This window comes from Lontra canadensis, unplaced genomic scaffold (genome assembly GCF_010015895.1).
Source record: "Lontra canadensis isolate GAN:19392208 unplaced genomic scaffold, GSC_riverotter_1.0 scaffold98, whole genome shotgun sequence".
Classification (NCBI taxonomy): domain Eukaryota; kingdom Metazoa; phylum Chordata; class Mammalia; order Carnivora; family Mustelidae; genus Lontra; species Lontra canadensis.
Window position 1 is genome coordinate 2,425,720 of NW_022631092.1, and position 13,031 is coordinate 2,438,750.

The 13,031-nt window shown below is 54.5% G+C and overlaps 1 protein-coding gene across 1 annotated transcript; it reads right to left on the bottom strand.

The window, feature by feature from the left end:
• Window positions 1–2,705: 2,705 nt before the first annotated feature.
• Window positions 2,706–12,676, bottom strand: CCDC197 (coiled-coil domain containing 197). The gene is made up of 7 exons (XM_032837383.1): window positions 12,329–12,676; window positions 12,102–12,250; window positions 10,714–10,796; window positions 8,889–9,076; window positions 7,314–7,421; window positions 6,037–6,171; window positions 2,706–2,906 (listed from the first exon to the last, which is right to left on the bottom strand). Exons 2-7 carry the CDS (start codon window positions 12,206–12,208, stop codon window positions 2,709–2,711), a joined length of 819 nt encoding a protein of 272 aa, XP_032693274.1. The 5' UTR covers window positions 12,209–12,250; window positions 12,329–12,676; the 3' UTR covers window positions 2,706–2,708.
• Window positions 12,677–13,031: the final 355 nt, after the last annotated feature.

Genomic DNA, 13,031 nt, shown 5'->3' on the forward strand with positions numbered 1-13,031 from the left:
ACACAGCCAATTTCTTCAGCACCAGCCACTTGTCAATAACACAACTTTCCCAGGATGGTCTGTAGGAAGAATTTTCTCACACTGGGAGTTACTTAAAGCTGAAGTCCGTTGGCAGATAATGAGCTCACGGTCTCACAGAGTGTCCAAGCCCTGGGCCACCTGGTGTCTTGGGGTCTCAGGGTCTAAACGGGCAGTCAAATGAAGTGACATTTCATAAGGAACTCAAACTCCTGCTTTTTTCTCCAAATGCACTTGAAGGTCTCTTTGCAGCTAACATGGGACCCAAGAGAAAGCATTTGAAAATGTATGAGGTTGGGGCTGAGACAGCTGTTGGACATGGAAGCCCAGAAAGCACGAACCCCGGTGTTGCAGGACATGCCTGCAGAAGCACCGCTGAGCCCAGCGCCCCTTCTGTTGATTTCGTGACCCAAGCCCCTCATGGGGAAGGCTGGGAGCTCCTAAAACATTGAGCTGCCCATTGCAAATGTGGACTGATGCCCAGGCCCCTGCCACCCCAGGCATATGTTCTGATCGTCGTCCTCCCTGAGGAGTGTGACAGAACACCAGGAACAGACCTACAAATGCATGACCGGTGCCCAGCATGCAAATGGCAGGGGACAGGCGGACAAGAGCCCCCTTCCCCCGTGGGCCCTCACAGGCAAAGCCAGGAAGCCAGAGAACCATGCCCTGGGCATATAGAAGGGTGTATGTCCAGTCCCTACCAGGAGGTTAGACAGGGTGGGGACTGTCACGCAGCCCCATCATGCCGAGGGGACACTGAAGTCTGGCCAGGGGGAGCTGGTGCTCCAGGAGGAGCAGAGCCAGGCTAGGCATTGAGAATTTGCCATTATTCTAAAGCAGCGGTTCCCAAACTGTGGCCCTGGGCCCTGCGGCATCCGCCTCTCTTGGGGGCATATTAGACACGCAAATTCTAAGGCCTCTAAGACCCCAGATTGTGCCATCAGAACCTCTGGGCGGCCACACTCTGTTTTCACAAGCCTTCCTGAGGATGGTTCGAATCTAAGAATCACTGGGCTGGCGTGTGTCCACAATACAGGGAGAGTGATGGGTCACTTTAGATCTCTCTGGAAAGCCGATGTCATGGCAAGAAGAACTGAGAAACATTAAGAATGTGAGAGGCTCCTTGCAAGGGATGGAATGAGTCCTCCCACCCCAGATTCACATGGTAAAATCCTAACCCCCAGTGTCTTAGGAGGAGAGGCCTCGGGGAGGGGCGGAGGTCACGAGAGCAGATCCTCCACGAGTGGGATTAGTGCCCTGATAAGAATGAGCCCACAGAGCTGTGTTGCCCACCACATGAGGGCACAAGGAGAAGACGGCTGTCTATGAACCGGAAGCAGATGCTCACCAGACCGTCGGTCTCCCCAAGTGTGAGAAATAAATGTCTGTTGTTTTAAGGCCCCAGTCTGGGCTCCTGGGATAGCCACCCAGGAGGACTAGGACATCCCTATGTGTGGCCTCCCGACCCAAGTCCAAACCTCGTAGCCCGGCCTGTGGACCCATGAGGGTCCTGCAGTCCATGTTCTCACCAGAACTGAAAGCTCCTCCCCTCGTGTTCCCTTCTGCTTCTGAGCCTTCCCATGACCTTGGCCTTCTCAAACCCAACTCAAGCCCGACCAAAAGCATGCTCCCGCCTCGTTTCTTCTTTGTTTAAACTGCTTGTAGGGACGCGACCACACTCAGCCCGAGGGTACGAGGGTATGGAACTTCTTTCACTGATTCTGCAGCCAAATCCTTCTCACGCTCCCACCTTCCCTCCCTCAGAGCCTCCTGTCCCCTCTCCTGTCCCCTCTGGAAAATAGCGACCCTCGGGTGTTTGTTGACCGCACAGCAGCATCTTTTCTGAAACTCTGAGAGTTAGTTTGCGGACCACTGTTCGCAGCTCGCAGGTTGCTCTTGACCGTCAACTTTTACCCAAACCGATAGACTGATGCAGACCTCTGGAGGTGAATTCTTTCCAGGGCTGTAGGGTTGCTAGGAGGATTCCACGCCGTGACACAATAAAACCAAACCAGGGCCTTCCAGGTAGACCAAGCTATCCCGGCCCTGGTCTAAGAATGCCAGACTGGGGAGGGGTCTCCCTTAGACACACTCTCACCCAATCTTGCAGGTGGCAAAGCAGCCTGGAGAGGGGCTTTGCCTGGTCAAGTTGTCTCTGGGAGCAGCATTCGTTCCAGGCAGCTCTGGGACCCTCGGGAAGGCGGGAGGTCTGACTTGGTATCCAGCTTCTGAGAACCAGTGATGAGATGCCCCCAAGAGACAAACCCAGTAGCCCCAGTCTGCTGTGCTCCCCAGTCTGCCATGCTCCCCAATCAGCTGTGGAAGAGGCGAACTCCCATGCCTCCTACAGCCCTGGGTGGCTCTGTAGGAGAGTTCCTGAGATTTGGATATTCCTAAAAGCTAGACATCTATCCCAAGTTCTTCTCAGACAAACCCGCTGCTGGCTGTGAGCATGTGGCCTCCAACCCGGGACCTCCCACCTGACTGCCGCTTCCAACCCAGGAACCCGCTTCTCTTTTCCCCAGTCCCAGCCTCCACGCCTGCTAATCCCCCAGGACTGGGATCAGTGCCCCCACCCCCAGACTCCCTCCCACCCCATTGGCGGGGGCACTGTGGTAAGAAAAAGAGGCTGGACAGGAAGGAAGATGGTCTTGATGCTGGTGGGGCGTGTGTGGCCTCTGGCTGGCTCAGCTCGAGCTGGAGCACTCCGAAGTCTGGGTGCCTGGAAGGGGAGTTCTGGGGACCGAATCTTGATCCCTTGGGCATTTCCTGAAGGAGCTGCGGTATCTTCTGGGGTTCTTGAGACGGTCCCCTGACCAGCATACTCTGGGTTCCATGAGCAGTGAGATAAATTTCACTGTCTCCATTTTGTCCAACATGAATTCCTGGGAGGAAAAAGAAATTTCTCTCACTTTCCAGTGCTTTGGCACCCCCTTCCCAAGGACCAAAGCACCCTCGGAGGCTACCTACACTTCCATTAACTCTCAAAGTGCCCTGCAAAGGAGGTGGTATCAGTGACTCTTGGCCACTGTGCAAACTGAGGCTCAGAGAGGTTAAGTGACTTGCCTGGAGCTGCACAGCCCAGGGCTGGCAAAGCTGGCAAAGTCCAAGTCCTGCTGTGGCTTCCTGATTGCAGTTGCTAGCCTCTTTTCCACTGCTTCCTCCGGGAAGCCCACCCTGTCTGCCCCCAGGCTCCCTCTCTGAGAGGCATTCATTTCTTAAAGATCTTCCACCTCCAGCTCTTTACTTAGCACAATGCTGAGCACATGTGGGCGACTCAGTAAGTCTTGGTTGAGTGATTGTTGCAGGAGACCCCCGGCACCCCCTGACATCACCGTGTAATTTCTTCCTTTTTCTCGGGAGGAAGATGAAATTAACGCGGTGTGACTATTTAGACAAATGTGCCCTTATTGAAAACGAAACCATATCACAACATGAATATGAATAACATGAGTTGTGCCCCAGGGGATGCCAACAACGTGAATGGTGTCCCTGGAGCCGTGCCGCGGAGCAGCCCTGATGCTGTCTGAGAGCTCCTGAGAAGTCCTCCAACAGAGAGGCAGGCTTTCCGACTGTGGGCTGTTGCCACGGCAACCCCGGGGCAGGGACTCGCCCCTTTGGCGTTCCAGAGGAAAGGAGCATCTTGTGTTTGGACGTCCCCCCTGAGCCTGCCTCAAGTAAGGAGATCTAGCTGTGACCTAGAATGAGGCCAGTATTGAGGATGGCCCACAGCAGAGCGTGGAAAGGGTGAGTCCTGGCTGATCCAGGGAGCCTCGGGTCACACCATGCCTGAAGCCCACCCGGCCACGGAGCTTCGTGGTGATGCTTCGCATGATCCAAACATGCCCATTAGAAGAGTCAAACCACCTCAAAAAAGGAGCAAAGTTGGAGGATTCCCATCTCCTCATTTCAAAATTACAAATCATTACAAAGCTCCAGTAATCGAGACACTGTGATATTGGCATAGGATAGACATCCAGACCAATGCAATAGAATTGAGGGTCCAGAAATTTACCTTCACGTTTGTAGGCAATTGATTTGTGACAAGGGAGAGGAGACAGTTCAAGGGGAAAAGATAGCATTTTTTTTCCCAATAGATGGTATGGGGACTACGGAACATCTTTATGCAAAAGAATGAAATCGGACCCTATATCCCATACCGTATACACAAGTTAACTAAAAATGGATCATAAACCTAAATGTTAGAGCAAAAACTATACATTTCTTATTAGAAAGCTTAGGTGTAAATCTTCGTGACTTGGGATAATAGTTTTTGCAATGTGATGTGCTGTGGTAAGGACAAGTAGCCCAAGGGAAGAAAATAGCTCAGCTGGATTTCATCCAAATTAAAAGCTCTTGTTCTTCAAAGAACACTATCAAATGAAAAGACAACCCACAGAAGGGGAGAAAATATTTGCAAACACATATATCTGATAAGGGACTTCTACCTAGAATATATCTTAGAACGCAACAATTTAAAAAAACCCAAATGAATCCGATTTACATATAGGCAACGGATCTGAGTGGATGATTCTTCAAAGAAGAATTTAAACAGCCAATAAGCACGTGTAAGACACTCAGCGTCATCAGTCGCCAGTGGCTCGCGAAGCGAAACCCCAGTGAGATACGACTTCACACCCCGTGGGATGGCTGAGTTACGAAAGACAGACCACACCGGCTGTGGACAGGATGTGGAGGAAGTGGAACCCCCGCACGCCGATCGTGGGATCGTGGGATCTCGCAGCCACTCTGGAAAACAGTTTGGCAGTTTCCCAAAATGTTAAATATCCAGTTACCATACGACTCAGCAATTCCACTCCGAGGTATCTAGCCAAGATAACGGAACATACATGTCCATGCTAAAACCCATATGTGAATGTTCACAGCGGCGTTATTAACAACAGCTGAAAAACCCGGAAACAACCCAAAGGCCCATCAGTGGATCCACTGGTCCACACAGCAGCGTATTATCTAGCCCTATAAAGGAATGAAGTATGGATTCGTTCTATGATGGGGATCGACCTTGAAATCATTATGCTAAGGGAAAGAAACCAGATGCAGAATGTATCTTTTTGGGGTGAAGAACTCTTCTGGACAGCAGTGACGGTTGCCAGGGTCTGACTGAACTGAAAACCTGAAAGTGTATGCTTTAAGAGGGAAGATGTTATGACGGGAATTGTGTCCCAGTAAAGGTATTATTGAAAAGAAAGGGGGCACCTGGGTGGCTCAGTGGGTTAAAGCCTCTGCCTTTGGCTCAGGTCATGATCCCAGGGTCCTGGGATGGAGCCCCACATCGGGCTCTCTGCTCAGAGGGGAGCCTGCTTCCCCCCCCCCCACCCTCTGCCTGCCTCTCTGCCTACTTGTGATCTCTGTCTGTCAAATAAATAAATAAAGTTTTAAGAAAAGAAAAGAAAAGAAAAGAAAAGAAAAGAATGAAGACGTGCTCTGTGGTCAGTAGAAGCCAGTCTGCCGACACACTCTCTGTACTGCAGCATCGGCATCTGGCGGGCGGGGGGCTGGTCCCGGGGAGGGGGGGTCAGTATAAAGGGGAAGCTCTGGGGACTTGACCCAGAGTCTGAGGTTTCCACAGAAGAGGCTCCCTTGGTCATTGAAATGTGTCCTCCCAGAGTGCATGTGAGTGTGAATGTGTGACCACACCCATGGGCATCTCTGTGTCTGCGGGTGTGTCATGTGTAACGTTAGGCATGTAGAGAGCACATGAACGTCCGTGTGACTGTGTGTGTGTGTGTGTGTGTGACACGTGCCAGGGTGGGGCCACAAAGAAAGACCAGGCAGAGCTAGGAGTTCCGTTACAGCTGCCTCCAATCCTGCATCAAATGGGAGCTCATTCCAAGTTTGTTGAGTGACTAACAGACACCCCAAGACCCACTGCCCCAGGAGCCTGCATAGCCACAGACGGACGGGCTCACGGGGGCTAAACGTGAATGCACCATGAGCTGTGGCTCAGGAGGGGCTGAGGTTGGACACCAGCCTGGGGCAGCAGGGAGGTCTCACCTGAATCAGGTCGAGCTTCGAGAAGAGGCCCATGCTCTCCGGTGCGCGGTGGGCGGAGGCGGAGCGGTGGGCGGAGGAGGAGCACTGTCGGACCATGTTGTTGATGATCCTTTGCAGGTCGTTGAGCAGCTGGTTCTGCAGGAGGAGAAGGTGGAGGAGGACAAAGTTCTGGTCCTCTCCCAGCACCCCCCGCCCCCCGATGCCCAACTCACTCAGGCGGAAAAGCCACCTTCTCAGCCTGCTCTGTGCCCCACTCCCAGAGGGCCTTGCTTGCATCCCCCAACTCCAGGGCCAGAGCATCCTCCCCTGCCATGAGGGACATTGAACCAACTTCCCAGAGGGTCCTCCTGGCTAGAGACCCCTGCGGGCCACACCAGAGGCAGGGCCTGGGAAGGGTCATGAGGGAACCTGGAGCCCCTTACTCTGGGCAGCCCCGGAATCCTAGACTTAAGGTCTTTAGGGCTGTGGCCAGCCGTGGTGGCCTTGCTTTCCATCTTAAAGAGAAAGATCCAGAAAGGGCTCGATAAACAGTAGCCAATCTACTCCCTCGCTAATCCCCTCGGCTGAAGGTCAGCAACGTGTAGATCCCAACCCTCATGTCTTCCAAATTAGGATCCCCTTGGGCCTGAGAAGGCCCTGCATTTGCTGGCCACACTGTGTCTGGGTGGAGCGTGCTGCAGGCCTTGGTCCTGGTGTCTTCCCAGCAGCCCCTGCGGCTGAGAGGTCAGAGGCTCTGGTTTTAGTGAGGACCAGGGGCCAGAGGTTAACCAGTCCCCATTCCAAAGGCCAGGAAGGAATAGCTCAAAGGCTTAAGCCCAGAAATCCTGGCCCCTGGTCGTGGACATGTCGTGGCCATGACTTACTCTTTCTAAACATTACTTTTTCTTATCTGTGAAATAGACACAGGTAAGAATCCGCCAACATTTAGGAGTGCCTGTCCCGGATGAGGTCTGTCCTGGGTTAGGGGGCTAAGCACTGCCTGGAACAACCATGGAGACATAGGAATTACTGAAGATAGTGCCTAGTAACCACTCACTTAAATGCCACTGTTCTGTTATTAACCACAGGCATTACAGAAGGACTGGGCAAGCACCCAGCTTATGCCAAGCCCTGGAACTGGGCTGGGGATCCCAGTTCTGGTTCTTGTCAGGGGTGTGAGGGTGTGTGGGCGGGGGGAGAGTGAGGGTGGGGGGTGTGAGTTTGTGGGGGGTGATGCTTACTGAGGAGACAGCAGCCCCCAGCCCTGCCCTCACCCCCATCCCGCAGATCAGACTCACATTATAGCTGTCCATGTCCTTCTGGGAGGCAACACGGTGTCCCAACCCCCACAACTTCCACTCATGATGACACCGCTTCTGCAGCTGACACAGCCGAATCTTGAGGCTCTGTGATGGGAGAGGCGTGTCACCCGGTGCAGCAAACTCTGCTGGGGTGTCTGCCCTGGGACTGGTCCAGAGGTGCTCACAGCCCCGGCAGGGGGGAAGGGGTGTGGGGGAGGGGGGTGCTGAGCCGGGATGGGGGCGGGTGGAGGGGAAAGCTCTGGGCCTCCCAGCTGTTCAAGGTACCAGGAAAGGCCCGAAAAGGCCTGTCCAGGCTGACTGAGGTTTGAATGTTGACTCATGGCCCCCAGAGCCCCTTTTCCTCCAGTAACCAGAGCCAAGAGTCTGTGTCCTTGCGGCCCCAGGGGCTGCTGGGAGGGCATGCGGAGCAAGGCCATGGACGGCCTCCTGTGGCCCAGCCTGCTCCTGCTGTGTTGGCTGCACCCTGACGAGGCCCCGTGGGGCTTCAGTTCGGCACGGGACATATGCAGGTGTCCTCGCTTCTCCGCATCTTAATTTCCTCCCATGGAAAGTGAGCACAAGAGTGCAACTGGGTCTAAGATGCGAAATTTAAGGTGGTGTAGGAACACTCAGTGTATGCTTAAAATGAAGACAAATTAAGATAAATAATATCTTAATCCAATGTTTTTAGAAAATCAAAGTTCATAGAAAGTATCCACGATGGACAAAATACTAAAATTTTACATAAAGATGGGCTCCAATCAGCACCTGAATGCTCACCTAACTCATCTCCCCTTGTCTCAGCCCTAGGAATTAAAGCACTTAGCTCTAGGTGCTGGCGTGAGATTTAAATGAGATAAAGCAGGTAAACTGAGGCTAGCCCCGTCCTGCCCAATCCTAAAGGGTCTGGCTCTCCAGAGGGTAAAAAGGTGCAAGGTGGTGTAGGTTTTCAGTGCGGCCACTAGGGGGCAGAGACTCTCTGCAAACATCACACAATGGTCCTTTGCAAGAATCAACCCACCTTCAGCCTTCCTATCCAGGTCCCCTTCCCCTCCCAGCCCCCGGGCCCCAGGATGCAAATTCATCCAGCCAGGCCTTTGCCTGGGCACTTTCTCCTGGCTGCAGTGCCCGGACCTCCTGGCTGAAGTTCTGTTTATTATAAGATTAACCAAAAAGGAAAGAGAGGTGACTTCTTGGGGCACCGCATCGCCATTTGACAGATAGAGAAGCTGAAGCTCAGAGAGGGGCCACCCTTGCCCAGGGTCATGCAGCTAGTCAGAGACTGACGTGTAATTGGAACCCAGTCTGTTTGAGTCTAGAATTTGTGTCTTTTCTCCCACCAAGAACACCTTTTGAACATAAGCCAAGCTTCAGGAAAGACCCCGAGTCAGCCAGCAGAAGGGGAGAGAAAGGGATCCAGAACAAGGCTCTGGAGGGACAGTGCCACCCAGACCCTCCCAACAGCCCACCGCTGCTCCGAGCCTTCCCCCAGAGGTGCAGAGGGAAGGGGGACTCCTCTACCCCCAGTCCTATGGGCTAAGGGCAACAGACCAGGCTGCAGATAGCTGTTACCGGGATAAGAGCCCTGTGGCTCTCCTCTAGAGACTCCAGCCTCTGGTGGAAGACCTGGCTCATCTTGGAGAAGGCTTCCAGATGCTTCTGGATGTCCTGGCTGATTGTGAAGAGCTGCCCATAGTGCTCCACCATGGCCCCCACCAGGGCCGCATCAGTCCCCTCTCGCTCCTCCCCTTCATTGTGGCCTAGGGAGACAATGCAGTGGTGGGATGAGCAGGTGCAGAGAGCCCAGCCCTCACCTGTCCCCTGCCGGGGCGATGCCACCAATGTGTCGGAGGGGGGACTTCTGCCGAGGCCCTGCAATTCCAGTGGCAGACCCACAGATGAGAGGCGCCAGAAGAGCCCATGCGGGTCTTAGCCCAGGACAGCAGGACGGGTCCAGCAACTGGCCAGCTCCCTCACCCACCGCCTGCCTGTTCAAGAGATGCATTAACATTTGAAAGGTGCCCTACCAACCAAGAACCCAGATTCTGGAGCCAGGAGCCCCAGTGAGACAGGAGATGGTCTCCAAGGACCTGGAGGCTTCACCCCTCCTTGGCTTGGTGCTCAAAACTTTTTGGTGCTACTCAACCTTCCAGTCACATCTCCCAGCAGCCCCTGCCAAGTTCTGGTGCTGCAACACACTGGAACGCACCACGCCCAAGTTTACCCTGCAGGGCTGTGGCTCCAGCCTACGTTCAAGCTGTTCCCTCTGCCTGCAATGCTGTTCCCCGTTGCTGAACTCACAGGAGCCCCATGAGAGGCCACCTCTTCCTTGAAGCCTTCCCTGATATCCAGAACAGTTTGCGGGGGGCCTCTTGTCGCTCCACAGCATTCAGTGCAGCGGCCCTGAAGTCAGACCAGAGTCTGAGACCCAGCCCCACCACTTCCTGGCTGGGCATTTTGGGCACGTTCCTTAACCTCTCTGAGCCTAGGTAACACAATTCTCAGAAGCTCACACAGAGGGGTAAAAAAGTTTTCCAAAGAGGTGAGCACAAAGTTAGCTAATAGTCATTAGTAAATGGTGATAGTTAATAAATGGTAAGAATTATTCTTATTATTGATGATGTTGAGATAATGATGATAAAAATACACGTTTGATTGCCTTCCCTTTCCTAACAAGCTTCTGGCACTGACAACAACAGGCTCTGGTACTAATTGCGATAAAACAAAACACAAAGGCCATTTCTGGTGTCTGTGTAATTTTAGCTGATAATAGCAAAACAAACAAACAAACAAAAACACAAAACCAAAGGCACACAAAATAATAGCAATCCTAGCTAACATGGACTGGGTGTTAGCTGAATTCGGGCACTGGGCTACAGGCTCATGAAGGATGAGTTCATCCAATCTGCATAATGGGTGCTGTTCCCCTTGTACAGATCAAGAAACCAGGAGCTTGGGGACCACCTGGGGGGCTCAGTCAGTTAAGCGACTGCCTTCTGCTCAGATCATGATGCCAAGGTCCTGGGATCGAGCCCTGCTCTGCGAAGAGCCTGCTTCTCCCTCTCCTGCTTCTCCCCCTGCTTGTGCTCTCTCCTTCTCTATCAAATATATAAAATATTTAAAAAGGAAGGAAGGAAGGAAGGAAGGTAGGTAGGTAAGGAGGAAGGGAGGAAGGAAAGAAAAGACAAGGACCTCCGAGAACTTCCGCGGGCCACACCAGTGGCTCTGGTGGCACCAGGGTTCACAGGCAGGCTTGCTCGGCACCTGTCCCCTTTCGGACCCCTGTGGCATTGGCTTTTGTGGGTCCTCCTTCTGCAGATGAGGTCAAGTCTCACAACGCGCCCTAGTCCCAAGGCTGGGAGGTGGCAGCCGAGACGAACCGAACCGGCATACATACCCTTAGGGATTATCTCAAGGACCTTAATCAGATAGTCTTCAAAAAGCTTGTGTTTCTCGACCTCTCTCTTCAGCTTCCTCTGCCTGCAGAGACATTTCAGGGGCAGCAAGACATGGTTTAGAGTCCCCGAGGTCATGACCTCCTGCAAGGCCATTCTGCGTGGATCTCTGGCTCAGACCTGCACTGGACGGGCCCGCCACCCCCACCCCCATCAGTGGGCCGCTGACTTAAGCCTCCCCACCCCATGTCCTGATGAGAAACTGAGCCACAGGCAGTTCAAAGAACTGCCATGATAGCGCGTGAGGAAGGAGTACCAGGGAGAGGGGAGTCCAGTCTTTCTGGTGTGGGATGGGTTCCTACGGATCCTCCCTTAGAGGCTGGTCTGAGTCCCCCTCTCCCCACAGCCACCAGCTGGTGACCTAGCCAGGAGCTTCTGCTCTGTGCTTCGCTAGCCCATCTGTAGCTACAGTAACGTCAGCCCTCCCTGCCCCCTGCCCAGGCTGGCTGGGACCATGTGTGGGGCCCCCAGCACATAGCAAGGAGAGACTGGGGACCCCAGCACCCCCAGAGGGGAGACAACCATGTGCCACCGCCCAGCCATGCTTGACTCAGGCGAGCCCCTGAGCAAGCTGAGTCTCCAGTCTGTCGCCTGCTCTTTGCCCAGTCGAGGTCAGTGGTCAAGGGCAGAGGCAGAGTGGGACCTGCCCCAGTCAGAGGCAGCTCTTCCAGGGACTGCGGTGGCCTCTCTGAATGACTGCTCGGGGACCCAGGGCAGGCCTCTCCGCCTCTCCGGCCTCACTTTCTCATCCATACGGTCCCGGAAAAGGCAGGGAAAAGCCATCTTTCCCTACACATACCGTGTGGACCCTGCACACCGTGGGGCTAAACCTTAGTGGGGTCGGGAAGCCCTGACAGGATCTGATGGGAGGCTTGGAACTTTGCTCCACAAACTCGCTCACGGCCACATCCTTTGCATCTGATTCAGGCTTTCATGGGGCAGCCCGAAACTGATGGGCTGCCCCATAAAAGCCCCGGGGGTGAGGACCAGGGTCTCCCCATGAGGCGGGGGTGCGGGGGGAGCTGACAGCTTCATTGGTTGACTTGAGAGGGATGAACTGACAGGTGTAGGGGATGACTCCCCACAGCCCTGCTCCCGGGATGGGAGACTAAGCCCAGAGTGAGCCTGGGAGGGCCCAAGATCTGAGCTCGAAGGACCAGCCAAGCCCCCACCCCCTCCCTACTGATGCCCCTCCTGTTTCCAGGGATTGCTCCCCACCTTGTCCCTTCCCTGCCTGGCCCTGCTGTTTGCCCAGCCCCAGCCACCTAGCCCAGTGTCGGCGCTGCTGTGCATGGGGCCGGGGCCCAGTGGGGCCTGAGACCTCTCGTACTTCGCCTGGAGCTGGCCGAGTTCCTGCAGCAGCCCCTGCAGGTCCCCATCCTTGTCACTGGCAACGCTCGGGCCAGCCCCCTGGCTGGTGTCCACGGCCACCAGCATCGCCCCTCACCACTCTGGCTGCACAGGAGGATGAGGGTCACGTGGGCTAGGTGGGAAGACTGGTCAGCACTCTCTCTCCCAGCCTTCCCAATGGCCCCCCAGAAGGCAGTCACATTCCCAGTTCGTGGAAAAGGAAACAGAGGCTCAGAAGGGGTCTGTGACCAGCTCAGGGACACACAGCGGGGCTGGATCTGAACTTGAGGCTTGTTGAACCCGACGTCGGGGGTCTTCCAACAGGTGCCGGAGAGAGTCCCAGGGTCAGGGCTGGGTCTGACTCAGAAGACAGTGTGCACAGGGCGGGGACACCTTGGTGGCCTCTCCTATCCACCCGCCCTCACCCATTTATGCCTTCAGTGACATCACATATTCTAAGCGTGTGGAGAGTTCATCAAAGGGGAGTGGAGGCTGAGACAGACACTTTGAATGAGCTCATGGTCAGGCAGGGAAGGCGGCCTAGGTAACAGGTAGTTTCCATGAGGCCTTGTGAATAGCTCCTGGACCATCTGCCCAAGTCTTGTTCCCAGTTATGGCCCAAAGGAGAAGAACATCTCCCTAAGCCTGACATTCATTGGCTATCTGCTGGACCAGCCGCAGCACAGGGGTCGGAGCAGGGAGAGAAGGGGCAAGGCTTCGTGGTGGGCCTTTCCAGCCCTGAGCATGACTCTGGGATACAAGCAGCGTGTGGAAGGAAGAGGGGGCCCAGCTGACTCCCTCAAGGCTCCAGGAGCTCAAAGCCATGGCCACAGGTCCGTGACATCATAATGCTGGTCTCTGTCCATTGCAGGACCCACCTGTGGGTAAAGAGCCACTTTCTCCGTGGCCT

What these genes read in the sequence shown, in the direction of transcription:
- CCDC197 (XM_032837383.1), bottom strand. Translation starts at nt 12,208, where the DNA reads ATGCTGGTGGCCGTGGACACCAGCCAGGGGGCTGGCCCGAGCGTTGCC. An exon ending in CTCGGCCAGCTCCAGGCGAA is followed by an intron (nt 10,797 to 12,101) that starts GTACGAGAGGTC and finishes ATGTCTCTGCAG; the next exon opens with GCAGAGGAAGCTGAAGAGAG. An exon ending in AGGACATGGACAGCTATAAT is followed by an intron (nt 6,172 to 7,313) that starts GTGAGTCTGATC and finishes CTCCTCCTGCAG; the next exon opens with AACCAGCTGCTCAACGACCT.